The sequence below is a fragment of the Ctenocephalides felis genome, unplaced genomic scaffold (assembly GCF_003426905.1).
Source record: "Ctenocephalides felis isolate EL2017-DRISC unplaced genomic scaffold, ASM342690v1 CF-g0.4_SCAFFOLD_01492, whole genome shotgun sequence".
In the NCBI taxonomy this organism is placed as follows: Eukaryota; Metazoa; Arthropoda; class Insecta; order Siphonaptera; family Pulicidae; genus Ctenocephalides; species Ctenocephalides felis.
Window position 1 is genome coordinate 3640373 of NW_020537646.1, and position 15184 is coordinate 3655556.

The 15184-nt window shown below is 32.5% G+C and overlaps 3 protein-coding genes across 3 annotated transcripts in view; 1 reads left to right on the forward strand and 2 right to left on the reverse strand.

The window, feature by feature from the left end:
• Positions 1 to 899: 899 nt before the first annotated feature.
• On the reverse strand, positions 900 to 4482 carry LOC113370114 (PP2C-like domain-containing protein CG9801). Its single transcript, XM_026610784.1, has 10 exons — positions 4351 to 4482; positions 4075 to 4258; positions 3868 to 3989; positions 2815 to 3766; positions 2621 to 2745; positions 2472 to 2555; positions 2266 to 2403; positions 2082 to 2174; positions 1941 to 2006; positions 900 to 1876 (listed from the first exon to the last, which is right to left on the reverse strand). The coding sequence occupies exons 2-10, from the start codon at positions 4206 to 4208 to the stop codon at positions 915 to 917; spliced, it is 2676 nt and encodes an 891-aa protein (XP_026466569.1). The 5' UTR covers positions 4209 to 4258; positions 4351 to 4482; the 3' UTR covers positions 900 to 914.
• A 165-nt stretch (positions 4483 to 4647) lies between these two features.
• Positions 4648 to 5691, forward strand: LOC113370262. Its single transcript, XM_026610934.1, has 3 exons — positions 4648 to 4772; positions 5060 to 5232; positions 5319 to 5691. The coding sequence occupies exons 2-3, from the start codon at positions 5060 to 5062 to the stop codon at positions 5689 to 5691; spliced, it is 546 nt and encodes a 181-aa protein (XP_026466719.1). The 5' UTR covers positions 4648 to 4772.
• Positions 5692 to 6414: 723 nt separating this feature from the next.
• The window catches only part of LOC113369933, a 38786-nt gene continuing 30016 nt past the window's right edge, over positions 6415 to 15184 (reverse strand). The window contains exons 3-14 of the mRNA XM_026610559.1: positions 13919 to 14040; positions 13465 to 13659; positions 13200 to 13389; positions 8939 to 13120; positions 8588 to 8751; positions 8278 to 8514; positions 7654 to 8076; positions 7444 to 7581; positions 7172 to 7347; positions 6937 to 7102; positions 6721 to 6869; positions 6415 to 6652 (exon numbers count right to left, since the gene is read on the reverse strand). Coding sequence (XP_026466344.1) covers positions 6452 to 6652; positions 6721 to 6869; positions 6937 to 7102; positions 7172 to 7347; positions 7444 to 7581; positions 7654 to 8076; positions 8278 to 8514; positions 8588 to 8751; positions 8939 to 13120; positions 13200 to 13389; positions 13465 to 13659; positions 13919 to 14040 — 6343 coding nt within the window. The 3' untranslated portion in view covers positions 6415 to 6451. The remainder of the gene's footprint in view (positions 6653 to 6720; positions 6870 to 6936; positions 7103 to 7171; positions 7348 to 7443; positions 7582 to 7653; positions 8077 to 8277; positions 8515 to 8587; positions 8752 to 8938; positions 13121 to 13199; positions 13390 to 13464; positions 13660 to 13918; positions 14041 to 15184) is intronic.

Sequence of the window (15184 nt, forward strand, 5' to 3'; positions counted from 1 at the left end):
AGTTATTTTAAAAAAAAATTGTTCTTAAAGTTTATGATGAAAAAGATATATGAATATTCTAAAGCATCGACGTAACTTCAGCTTACACTTAAGACATAATACTTGTAATTTTTACATTTAATTATTGAGATATTAAAGTTTGAGTAGCGTGACTAGAAACTATTCGGTAATAAAAAAATTGAGTAAAATATTTCTTGATGATAGCACACTTAATCCATTTAAAAATAAAGCTTCATAAAATAAATATTATAAAAAGGCAATATAAATATTATAACATCTATTAAAATGGCACAGCAGATGTCTGCAAGCAAAAGCTTTTTGGATACACATATTTAATAGTTTTAAAAACTACAGCAAATATAGCTGATATAATGTAAATGCTTTCTTTAAGTATTTGATAAAAATTATTTGTTTCGATGTTAAAATTAAGTTTTTCCAATTAATTTCTGTGCTTATATATATTTCTAAAGTTATTTAAAATTTCGATCAAATAATATAGTTTTATTAATATAATGTAAATATATTTATATCTATTTAAATGTTAATATAGTTTACCATGTACAATCTTTTATTAATCATCTGAATGATTTTTTTTTTCAGTTAAATAATTCTTCACGTTAAATTTATTTGAGTTAAACTATAGGACAATGTGAATTGAAAAATGTCATAAGATATTATTGTCTAACGAGCTAAATAATTGTCTTTTTTCATATAAACTTTTGCGTTATATAAAAAGTGTCTATAATTCATTTTAATTTTAGGCAAATTTGTTTGATCTGATTAAAATATTCTTATAACTCAATGAAATTTAAAATTTCCAGTGACAATCTTTCAAGAAAGATGTCAGAAGATAAGAAAGTTAAATTATGAAGACTTACCAAATTTTATTATCTTGGGAGATGATTCCTTTTACTTCAAAAATCTGTTTCACAGTACACAGGTTTGGAACTTCTGCAAGCTCCAATGGTGAAAGAAACAACAGTTGCATGATCTAACTTACCTGGTAAAGCTTTGAAAATATCCTTTTCTATCCACTCTTTCCTTTTAGATTTTTGTTGAGACCTAGTTAATTGCACCAATGCACCATTTTTTTCACAATAATACAATTCTTTCTCTTCCAGCATTTTACGTTTACCTGTAGTTATCATTCTTACAAAATCAATTAGCAATTTGCATAATGCTTTAGAAGTTGTGCAAGGTTTCAGCATGCCGTTTATACCAAAATTTAGTAAATCTGCAATCCTGAGTAATGTGAGATCATGCCTCTGTAAGCCATTTACTATTGGAAGTCCACTTTTCGAACGGGGTAAAGGAGTTAATTGTTTTTTTGGCACCTCATTATTTTCAGGTCCAGACATTGAACGGTTGTATGTTGGTCGAGATTCAGAAGTTTTTGTATTAGAAAATTTATTTCTAGGTTCTAAAGTTGTTTGAGATCTTGTGAATTTGGGACGGCAAGAAGGATCTATCGATACCACTTTCTTTTCGGAATCTTTTGAGCGGTTGTAAGTTCTTTTAGAACTCAATTCTGGCAGCCTATTTGAAACGTTTTTACCAATATTATCTTGTGGTATGCGATTTGTTCTATTACTTTGTGCTAAATTGGATTCTGCTCTTTTTTCTCTTGACTTAACAGAAACTGGATTAACAATTTGCTTTTTGTTTCCCACGGTTTGTCTAGATTTGGTGGTTGCTGAAGTTGAGGTTTGGGCATTTGGATACTCACTTTGCTGAGGCATGACAGGCATTGCCTCAGCAAAACGGCCAACTACAGGATCAAAATTATCACTTATTCCATCCGATGTTAGAAATACCAAATCACCAGGTTCAACAATAGTCATTGATAATGTTAAATTATTCAATTCTGGATTGGTTCCTATATTGAAGTTAAAGCATATTATTATAAAATTTGAGTAAAATAGCAATTAATATTTGTTTACCATTCACAGGCCCCAAAGCACCTAAAGCATCTCTCATATCTCGCATGGAATTAATATCATGAGAACCTATAAATGTGTTGATTATTTTTCTATACTCAGACATAATTACTTATCTATATGTTTGAGTTAATTTTATCGTACCTTGTGTTATTTCTCTTACACCATATACATGTGAATATACATAAGCTAATGAGTCACCAACATTACACACGCAAACTACAGATCGTCCATTATCTGAAACAATAATTCAACACTGATGGTTTTATAAATTTTCTAGTGATTTAAAATATTTTATTTGATAATTAATAGCTTTATTAATCATAACCTTTTCCACTAAGTGGTAGTATGATGGCAGCTGTGAGTGTGCACAAAGCTCCACCCGATTCAATTATACAAGCATGTGCTTCCCAAAAACTTCTTAATAAACTGACAAACACTTCACGTGTTGTTAGTGTAGAATCACCTATAAAATAATTATTACATATTTTTTATAATATATAATATCAAGTTGTTGGTTGAATGTGCATGTACCCTGTCTTAATCCAAATATAGCTTTATTTAGATAACTCAAGCATCCATTTATTGCTGAACAAGCAGCTAATTTAGCTCCATTTCCTATAATATAAAATATTTTTCAAAATATAATCACAACAGACTTAATTAGTGATGATTTTAAGTACCCCAATTAACACCATCTGCAAGTGCAAGGATGGCTGCATCTCCTCTTGCAATCAATCCAAAACAATCTGCAATAGGTTGTCCGGCACGATCACCCAGTATTGGATTATGCTCATATAATGATGTACTTTAGAGAAATTTAAAATATTTTTATATAAATATTAATAAAATTAGGCTATTTTCTTCAAATTCATACCTAACTCCAAATGCATGTTCTGTTGCAGAATCCCATGAAGATACGCCAGGTATAGCTTCATTTGAACTTTCTGCACAAAATGATTCAGTTTTTGAATCATTTTGAGTTTTCTCTATATTTGAATTACTAATATCTAAACTATTCACATTTGTAGTATCAGCCTTTTCATTTTTAATATCCTTTTGAGATTCTTCACTTTGTTTCACAGGATTACTTTTCTGATCATTATCAATATTATTATCATTACTAGTTTGTGCATTTTGCTTATCGTCATTGTCAGTTTTAGCATTTACTTGTAAAGTCTTTGTTACTAGAACAATGTTTTGGACATTTTCTGGTTTCCTATAATCTCTTCTAGGTCTAGACAAAACCATTTCACTGAGAGTTTTTGTGCGCCGGCATTCATACTTGGGTAAATTTCGCAAACGTAATTTTTCTTTTTCTACCTTAGATAATTCCTTATTCACATCACATGCTTTACTAAGAGAAACATCCACAGAACTTTGACTATCAGTATCTGAGGTGCTTATGACAATGTTGTCAAGTTTTTTTTCAGATGTTAAAACATGTGCAGAGGATGTATTCAAAATTTCTTTTGTTGTATTGTCAATTGTAGTTATAGATCTTCTTCTCTTTTCACTACCATCAAACTTATTTTTTGCTGGTTCTATAGAATTGTCACTATTTTTATTAATATCATTAATTATATTGGAATTAATCTGTGAACTTGTTTCAGATTCTGATTTCACCAAATCATGTAAAGACTTCTCTTTTTTCATAAGTTTATTAGGTACATTTTGTTTGATGGAATGATTATCTTTAGTTTTACATAAGTTTTGATTGTTTACAGTTGTATCATCACCAGTCTGTTGTATATCAATAAAATCAATATCTGGGCCAGCACTTAAATGTGAGCATGATCTCTGTACACAAGCTAATCCATCCCCTGGTCCTAAAAACGATTTTCTCAATAATAAACAAAAAATAATATTTTTATCAATCATTCTGAAAATAATTTGGACAACACAGCTTGTTGTGATAATTTTCGATTACCAGTACATGCTGCTGTGATGGTTTCTGGCCCCATCAAATATTCTGCAATTGGCAAATCAGGAAGAGCCTGTGGTGTTTTGCCATAGTGGATTGTCGGTCCTCGCGAAATAACATCTGCATCTCTGAAAATAAATTGATAGATAGATAGATAAATTTCACAATTTTTTGTATCATTACTCTTTACACAAATTTCACAATTTTTATTACCCTTCAATATATCTTGTTATAGAGCAGCCTGCCTTGTTCAACGACAATCTATTGACACCAATTCTATCTCTTGATTCTGCAGAAAAACTTAACTGTCTTAAATAAGTAGTAACTCTTTTTCTGAGTGATGGCATTTCTACAAATGATCACTGCAGTGCGTTATAAAGCTTTAGCGTTATATTTTCTAAGGAGGACCAGGTCAAGGTTAATAAAATTCAATAAACATCAATCAAAGCACTCCATCTTAATTAATGAAAGTATTGAATTGCTACATACGTTGATTATTATTTTAGCATTTTATATAAATGCATGTGCACATTTTTTCAATCAAAAATATTCTTTGCCAATGCGATAACAATATTTTTTAAACGTATTATACAACATAATTCATTTTGAGTTCGATTTTTATGTGTTTTTGTTTGTTTACAAAACAAAGGAGTTTAATTTATGTATTTACAAATGTCAAACGCGTAATTGTTGTGAAATTAGCAGTTTTCATGTGGTTTTGTTTTTTTTTTCTTAGTAATTTTTGCAAAATCAATTGGCAGTACGACTTATGCGTCATAGCTGTCAAAAATCGTATGTCATCTGTCAACTGTCAACCATCTGTCAATTATCTGCCACCTATTTAGTGTTAAAACATATTTAATTTATAATATTTAGTAATTAATAATTAGTGAAAAAGTATTTTTAAAAATGTGAGTACTTTATCTTAATAAAATTCGTTCTGTTCTTAGCATAAATATTTTTGCACAATATTCAATTAAGAAAATTGTATTGTTTTTGAACTAAAATGTAAACAGTATTTCATATATCCAAATTATCACAACACTGCAGCAATTAATCTTACTATTATTTTTAAATATATGTTATTACATATATATTTATTTATTTAAAAATAGTGACGTTCTATATATGACTGATATTTAAGAAATGTGTGTTTACAATGCTGGATTAATTTAACATTCATTATCATTTATAATAGATGGAAGCATTGGATTTAATTGAAAGAAGAATAAATAAATTAGAAAATATAATTGGCAATGTTCCATCTAATAACCGAAGTGGCGAGACAATATCTGATACTCTCTCCAATGTTGGATCATTATTAAGTACAGCCACAGAAGGCCATGAAAAGCTTGGTGAAATGCTTAAGAGGTATAAATAAGTAAAAATAAAAACTGAGTAATGAAATTATCTTAAGCCATCATATATAATATATGTCTTTTATCAATTTTCTTCAGATCTGAAGAACTCGACAACTACATGGATCCAAATTTCATTGATAATCATCAATTATTAGATTTAAAAAAAACTTACATAATGGCTGTGGGTGATGATATTATGAGCAATGTGGAAAAATATAAAGAAATAGTAAAACTGGCACCTGTTCTGGATTCTCCAAACCTAAAAGATCTTCCAGATATCACTGACAACTTGGCAGTACTTCGCAAAGATATTCTTGAGCAAAAACAAAGTAGTGATTTTATTGAGGAAAGTCTAATTCTTGCGATGCAAAGATATGGTGAAATCCAAAAGAACATAATGGAGTCCCTAATAAAAATGAATCTTCGAATTGATGAACTGGAATCAAAAGTGAAGGCAGTTAAAAAATGATTGTATTTTTTTATATAATACCTTTGTTTTATATATGTCAAATCTTACACTGTTCAATATATCAAATTGAAATTGATTATGCTTATAAATTAATATAGATTTTATTAAATAGTCTACAGCAATATTTTCATTTCTACAATGTTTTATACCACCACCTTGTAGTTCTTTAGATGGGCAATACTTCATATCGCAAGACAGTTGTTTTGACTAGTTTTGCAGTGGAAGAATTATTAATTCATTATAGACTGATGATAAATTATTAACACAATTTGGTCTCTATTAGGAATGATGATAAAATATATTTTGTAAAAGTCTACAGTACATAACAAGGTACTTATACTAATTTTAAGTCACAATATTCTTAAAATCTAATTAATTTACAATATGTACATTTTAAAAATACTGCTTATTGTTAATACGCACATTTATACAACTCAAATATTTTTACACACATCTTAACATAATATCTTTTATATAATATCATTCATAATTCATTTTCTAATTTAATGTTGAAAATATGATTTGGAACTAACAAAATTTATTGTTACATATGTAATTACTGTACAGGTAAAATAATTAATTTATATATATATATATATATATATATATATATATATATATAAGTAGTATAACCTAGAAACGGGAAATGATATGGCTTTTAGTAGACGACAAATAGAGTATTTAATCCTCATGGTCAAATTTTATGCACATATTACTTTCTCCTTAATTGTAATCACTTCCTATTTTTTAAAAAAGCCAACTAGACAACATTAGTTAATTGTCTAAGCATTAAATTATTTCCTACTGTATTTTCAATCCATTTTAAAGTTGATGTTGTGAATAAAGAAAATACAGCAGGATGAGGACTTTGTCCACAATTCCCATGATAACTCAAAGTACCCTGCAGTCCCCAAGCATGCCTTTCATCAGAAAAGCACATTAAAGGTGCGGCTTCATCATTCTATAACAAAATGAATCGATAATCAGCTCACATTATTTATTACACGTGATTTAATAGTAAATACTCACATAACAAGGAGTTTTTTGGCTTCCTGTGTAGCCAGCGCATATGGCACCAGCAGGTAGAAGTCCGTTAAAATGACGACTTGAATTGCAAAATGCTGACTCTATTGTAGGTACAGGAAGATAATGTAAAACTTGAGAACTTACATTATTACCTAAAAAATTTTTTATTATGCATGTTTTCATATAAATAAGGTATGATTACATTATATGTAACACTACCTTCAACAGTATTTTGCAAACCCCAACCAACAGTGACACAAATTTCTCTTGGTGCGAGACTATCACTAGCCAAACAAGCAGTATTGATGGTTGAACCAAAACTTAGTGACTCAGAAAGCTCCAGTAAAACAACATCACCGTCAAACATGAATTGTTTATATTTTGCCTGACAATAAAGAATATTATAAACTATATTCTAGTAGAAGTTAACTAAACTAAAATTTGTATATATTACCTGTGGATAAGGAATCATACTTTTAATTCTTCGAATTTGAGATAATTCACCACTCTTGCTGTGATCATCTGTTAATTGGAATTGCGCTCCGCCGGCAAAGAGTTGCCAGTCAGAATAGTTCTGAGTGACAGAATCACCCAAACAACTTAGACTAGATATCACCCATTTTGGAGAAACTAGATGTTATAAAATCGATTATTAATTTTTATTTTATTTTAATTAATAATATTCAATTTAACACGATTAATGTAGGTACATATACAATTACGTACTTATAGTAGAAGTACACTTTTGGCCTGCCTCATTAAAAAGTAAGGCAACACTGGGCCACTGCTCGCGAATACTTTCTTCACCTCCTACTATTCTACTTGAAATTCCATCTTTAGGTAAAGGAGCATTGTTTCCACAAGCTAAAGCGAAAGATATTTTGGTTTAAAAACATAATATTTACTGTGATGGTGTTACAAAAACTTTGTACTTACAGTATTCCTCACAAGTCACTGAAATCAAGCCATCATCGCATTTATCAGTTGCTTGAACTTGAGCCATTAATTTTTGATTCAGAGAGATAGGCTTATGTGAAATCACATAAAACTCATTATAATCATCAGTGTTAGCAACAGTCTCTGTATTTAGGCTTTTAGCAAAACCAAGTTCTTGGCAAACCAACAATGAAGCGTTTTCATTCCAGCCAATTGCACAAACCGGTAACCATTTAGCTCCGACGTTGGACAATCTCAAAATATTTGAGACTGTTTCATTAGATGTTTCCGAATTATTTGCTTTTAATGCAATGCAGCCCCATTCATCGGATCTATCGGCGCAGTCATAAAGACCATCACATTTTTTGTCAGATGTTACGCAACCGCCTCCGGTCTCACATCGAAAGCTTTCTTCTGGACAATCTGATAATAGATTACTTATCTTAGTAAAAAATCATCGAGATATATACCATATGATTGCGAAAAACTTGGTAGACATAGATAATTAATTGAAAAAATGAGAAAAATCGGTAAAGTTTACTTTAAATATCGCAGATCGCAGAAACAAATAATTTTAAAAATCGTTAACGCATTATTTTTTATGCTTAAAATAAAGTAATTTACCGCATGCAAGTTCGTCCTCATCGCCTTCGCAATCGACCTGGCCATCGCACCTCCATGTGATGGGTATACATTTACCCTGCTGCACGCACTGGAACTGGTCAGAAGCGCACGGTCCTGGACAATTCGATTCGTCTAAGCCGGAGGAACAATCCTGACGACCATCACATCGCCTGCTTAGAGGAACGCAACTACTGCCGGTTCCACAGGACATCTCATGTTTACCGCATTGCCAGTGATCTGAATGGTAGAATTATATATTTTTTTATATTATTGTGTATCAAAAATTAAATACTTGGGGCCGATAACTCACCGCAATCGATTTCATCGCTTCCATCTGCACAGTTGACCAAACCGTCACAAACCAAATGCCTGGACAAGCAAGCACCATTGCGGCATTGGAAATGATATTCACAGCCTGATTCTATACACCCGAGCTCATCGGAGCCATCTAAGCAGTCAATTACTCCATCGCATCTTTATTAAAATATACGAGATATTTTTACGAAATCAAACAAAGATACAAAATATTTGGGATAATTAAAATTAAATTAGGACCATAAAAACAACAATTATTGTTCTATTTAATATTTTTTGATAATGATAAATTGTTAATGGTCACTAAAATAAAATACTTTAATTAATTAGAAGAGTTTAATATTACCTTTTATCAGATTTGATGCAGCTGCTACTGTATTTAATTGCTGAACTATTTGAACATTCAAATTGCCCAGGTAAGCATGTGGATAATCTTGATGCATCATCAATCTTGTTTTCGCTATTTATTATTAAATCCCCCATTTTGTTTAACGTCGTTCCTGAGATGTTAAGGAACGACTCATTGGATAAAAAATGGTTCTGTGTTAAATTTTCGTTTTCCGTGTTTTTTGTAGTTGTAGCTGCCGAATGATCTAATAACTTCTGATCATTTGAGAATTTTTTATTGTGATCATCTATGTCGTTTAAATCAGCTTCTTCAAGTAACGTTTTCTCAATCTTTTTATTCAAATAATCTTCATTTCTTGAAGGCTGGCTGTTTAATGGTAAAACACTTAAGAAATTATCTTCTTGTACCGGAGATGCTGGATTTTCTGTTGTGCTGGTGTTGTTAATAGATGCAATCTTTTCATCGTTATCAAAAGATGTAGCTGTTGATGATTCTTGAATGCTTTCCGTAGCAGCAACTTCCATAGATTTTATAGTTGTAGGCGAGTTGTTGCTTAGAAATTGAATTAGGGACGGAAGTGTCGTAATTATATTTTCAGCAGAATTCGGTAGTTGGGTGGTGAATTTTACATCAGAGCTTGCATCTAGATCTTCATTATAATTTTTCATAACAGTAGTCGTATGTCTCAACGTATGAATATCCGATGTACTATGGGTATCTTCATTTTCTTCTACGTTTTCAAAAACTTGATATTGATTAACATTTTTAACCGAAGTAGATTCCACTGCAGATATCGTAGATTGTTCATATACTGTATTTACTGTTGGTGTGTTTTGAAAACCGGCATTTTCAGATTCAACTTTGGAATCATCCATATTGCTTACTTGCTTCTCCACTTCCACTTCTGGCATCACAGTTGTTTGATCAGCGAATTGATTTTCAACAGATTTTATTTCAGATATATTAAATGCTATTTCTTTCATAGCTGATTCTGTTTGCGCATCATACACCATAGTATGCGACTCATATTCAGGTTCAATAGGTTCTATAGGTTGAAAATTTCTGCCAGAAATTACGTCATTGAATAGTTTCGTTATCTCGTCGTCTTTTAAATTATTCATATCTTGATTTAATGGAACAACCGGTAGAATAGGTTCACTGAAAGTTTCGTTCATTCCGGATCTCAAGTTATGGTTGAAATGTTCAACGCCAACCGTCGAATTTTCTTTAACATTAATATCTTTGGGTTCACTAGAAAAATCCGTTTCATTTAGATCAAGATCGTGACCTTTATGTAAAATATTGATTAATGCAGCATTATTTTCAACTTCTGGCAAAAAAGGAGACATATTTTCTGCTAGTGCTGGTATATCTGTGTTAATTTCGCTTTTATTATGAGATGGTTCTTCAGTGTTATTTGTGTTTGTAATTATATCGTTATGGGAGTCTGCATGCACAGTATAAGTAGTTCCAATTTGAATTTTGTCGGATTCTTCATTTGTAGATTTTTGAGTCGTTGTATCAGAACTTCCATGCGTATCGAGAATAGGCGTAGTTAAATCATTAATTCCTGTATAGTCGCCATGTGCCTGTACGCTGTAAACGGAATATACTTTTGGTGTTGATGTTGGAACAGTATGATCAGAACTATAAACTACTGTCGTGGCCTCATTTTTATTATATCCAGCGTTATATTCTTTTACGGGCGATTCAGGTAGAATTTCTATGATTTTGATACCCTTTTCGTACGATTTACTATTATCATCCCCACTGAAAGACTGATCACTAAAGTATGGACCAGAAGTAGTTTCTTGACTAGAGCCAATAAAATTTTGATTTTTAGGGCTTATGGTATAAATAGCATTAGGTGGCTCGGTATTAGGATCTTCATTCACATCTTCTACAACGGAATAACCTTGAGTATCTAAGGGCAGCACATTTTCCGAAAAATCGTGAATGGTTCTTATAGATTCATCATAACTTACGTGAGTTTCTATTTTTGTTGTTGTTGATTCTGAATTATTATTATTAGCTAATTGGTTATCCATATTAGATGATGGAATGAATACAAAATATCTAGAGCTATCTGTTTCATTTTTATCTTCTGAAACTGGTTGGAAAATAACCACATTATCCTTATGTTCTTCTGTGGCATTACTATCTGTTTTAGGAGTGTCATTTGACACACTGAATACCGGAATAGAACTATTGATGCCATGGACATCTTTCATTGACAATACAACATGAGATGTGTTTTTTTCAGTAGCATCTATCATATTAGTTGTTGAAGATTCTGATTCGTCTTCATGTTTAGCCGTAGAGACTGATTCTAATTTGAACCCATCTGTATTTTCAACCTCCAATTTAGATTCAGATTCGTTTTCAGAAATTTTAGACTTTTCTGTTTTTGTTTCTGAATCAGTGCTATGTTCAACAACTGGTACAGAGGTAGGATCCGATTCAGATTTCGTTTCAGGTTCTAACTTATGTTCTGATGTTGGTTCAGGTTCTGATGTTGGTTCAGGCTCAGACTTAGGTTCTGAGGTCGGTTCAGGCTCAGACTTTGGTTCTGATGTTGGTTCAGGTTCCGACGTCGGATTGATTTCTGATGTTAGTTTAGGCTCAGACTCAGGTTCTGACATTGATTCATGCTCAGGCTTGGGTTCTGATGTCGGTTCAGGCTCAGACTTGGGTTCTGATGTCGGTTCAGGCTCAGACTTGGGTTCTGATGTCGGTTCAGGCTCAGACTTGGGTTCTGATGTCGGTTCAGGCTCAGACTTGGGTTCTGATGTCGGTTCAGGCTCAGACTTGGGTTCGGATGTCGGTTCAGGCTCAGATTTAGGCTCTGATGTCGGTTCAGGCTCAGGTTTAGGTTCTGATGTCGGCTCAGGCTCAGATTTAGGTTCGGATGTCGGTTCAGGCTCAGATTTAGGTTCTGATGTTGGTTCAGACTTAGGTTCTGAAATCAGTTCAGGCTCTGGCTTAGGTTCTGATGTTGGTTCAGGCTCCGACTTAGGTTCGGATGTCGGTTCAGGCTCAGATTTTGGTTCTGATGTCGGTTCAGGCTCAGATTTTGGTTCTGATGCCGGTTCAGGCTCAGATTTTGGTTCTGACGTCGGTTCAGGCTCAGATTTTGGTTCTGAAGTCGGTTCAGGCTCAGACTGAGGTTCTGACGTTGGTTCAGGTTCTGGTTTCGCTTCGTGTTCAGCCGATAGTTTCAAATCCGATTCGGGTTCTGAAGTCGGTTCAGGTTCAACACTTGGTTCTGGTGTCGTTTGGGGTACAGGATATTTATTAGAAAATTCACTTTCCATCATTGCATAGTTATGAAAATGCACTTGATCTTGCTGAGCTTCTTCATCTGATGGCGGTTCTGCTACCTTGGGTTCTTCGCTTTCATCAATTGTGTCATCATAAACATTTGAATAAACGTGGAAATGTACTCTGTTAGGATCACCTTGGTTATTTCTATCAAATGATCGAGGATCGGAGGTAGGATAAGCTTGCAACATCTTTTCGGTTGTTGGCTCAGGCTCAGCCTTGGGTTCAGAAGCTGGTTCTGGTTTTGTTTCTGGCTCTGCACTTGGTTCTGGTTCTGCATTAGGTTCTGGTCCAGCACTAGGTTCAGGTTCTGCACTGGGTTCTGGTTCTGCACTGGGTTCCGGCTCTGCGCTTGGTTCAGGCTCTGCTTTAGGTTCATTATCGGCTTGAACTGTGAATGGAATATTTGCATGACGTTCCACATTGTAATATTCCGTAGTTGATGACGTCATTTGGGCTTCATCATGATGAGGGTAATTGTGGTCATGATGATCGTGATGACTATGGTCATGGTCCATATTAACATTACTAACATCATCATGATTTGCGTACCCTCGAGTGCACGTTTTACCATCTGCCGATAAAACCTCGCCTTGTGGGCACATACATCTAAAGTCTCCAGAAGAGTATTCGTATTGACAACCCATTGCGCAGCCGTTATTATCGATAACACATTTGTCAGGAACACGACTTACTTCGACTTTTTCTGCAGCCACGTGGTAGTTACTTATGTACCCATTGTTTTCATTTAATTTTCGCTTAATTTTATCCATCATTGAATTTTCATCAATTGGAGCAGGCTTGTTAGATGATTTTTCAACCCATGAAACTCGATAGGTCACAACAACTGAACCGGGCCTGGGAAAAAATAGTGTAATATTATAACATTTAGTACATTATAATTTAGTAATATATAGGTAATATATTTTGAACTTACTTGAAATCAATCACTTTCAAACTTATGTTGTGCGTTCCATAATTTAATGTCCTTTGATCGAATAATGATTTCATGAGTTCAGCTTCAAGTTGAGATGCAAGTTTTTGGAATTCAGTGCTATTAGGATTGTTGAATTCATCTCTGAATTGTGTATTATCTAAGACTAAAGTTCCTTGCAGAGCATTTGGCACTGAATAAGGAGAGAGATGTTGTTATGTTATCTTCATAATAATATTAAAAACTACAATAAATTTGAGATAAGTACCGTATTGAACATATTTTGACATGTCAGTTGTCGGAGGCATATGAGGGACAGTGGGCAAAGGCGGCGGCGGAGTACTTATTGTACCTCCTGTTCCTCCTGCTCCAAAAGCACTTGCCGTCTTCACATCGTTGAAACCTCTTGATTCTGTGCTTGTCGTTTCAATGGGCGTTGCATCGTTCGTTAATATTACTCCAGCTGCAGAAAAAATGTAAAAATTACATTAAATACCATTAATAATAATTACAAATTGTGCACATTGGATTAATTGCACATTTACAAAATATGAAAAAAGTTAAATATAAAATATATTTAATATGTGAAAAATATATTAACACCACACTTAGATATTTAAATTAATCGGCTAAATATCGGTTTTGAGAGTGTGTATGTACTGCTATATAGGTATATTATTAATATTTGAATAAAAAAATCTTTTTCCATTTACTATACTCACTTGCAGCTAATATGGCAATCAGAATAGCGCAAAACAACAGTGCCAACCCGAACGACCAGCATAAGATCTTCCGCCATCGACTTTTTGTTCTCTTATCCATTGTCACATACAGTTTCTCACCTCTGCAAAAACAAGTTTTGATTTACAGAATTACACGTCTTAAGGCAGACCATTAAATAAGAATATATAGTATGGTGATCCATCCTAACACCGTCTAACCAGTTACCATCGCAATGTTATGTGAAGCGGAAGGGTGTAAAGTTGACAATTATGTACAAACAAAAGAACAACCCACGACCATTAGAAGCAAATTAAAATAACACAATCATCCTGTACGTGGTGATAATTGTATTAATTAATTGACTTACATAGGAAAAATTTGTGACACCAGGAAAAATGTTTTATTTACAGGGATGTAATCATAAAATCAACATATAACGGCCAAAATGTGCTTTTTTTTATTAACAGCAATCACAACTTAACGAGATCTATGAGCTGCTGTGCTAACTTCTTAAACAACGTCGTTTTTAATTATCGAATTTATTCTTAAAATTTTTGAAATTCTATAGATTTTTTTATAGATGCAGCAATTCCAGACATGGGCTATTTTCTAGAAATAGATATTACTACTGCTTGACATCAGACTGTCCAAGTTGGCTATTGAACCTGGAACTTCTGATTAAAATCCAATAGCTCTACAAAATTTGTTGAAATGAAGACTGAAGTAATTTTAGATTGTATATAATGTTGATTTTATGTCTGTGTTTGCCCGAATCCACCAACATAATCGGATCTGGTACCAAATGTATTATTTTTTGTAAAATATTAAGTTAGATTTAATATTATTACATTTATGGCTAACTCTCATTAAGAATCGTTATGGAAAGCAACTCATAAAAATCAGTTTTTTTAATTTCCATTCTAAACACTAAAAAAACTATTTAGTTTAGTTCTGAAATTCTTTATAGAATTAATGATAATAATTCTTTATAAAAATATATAGTCTAATAATTACTTATGTTTTTGTTACGTTTATATATAATTTATTACATATTTTTATCAAATTGACATAGAATAAAAGTGCAAAAAATGTGAAAAGTGTATAAATGTAGAAAAAAAATGTTACGATTTTCTTACGAAAAAATTAATATAAGCATGAACAGTTTAATTTCCATTATTTTTGATTTCAAAATGTTGCATTTGTAAAATCTAAACAATTTTGCAAAACTGTGCAGATAATTAAATTAAGAATGTTTAAATACATAA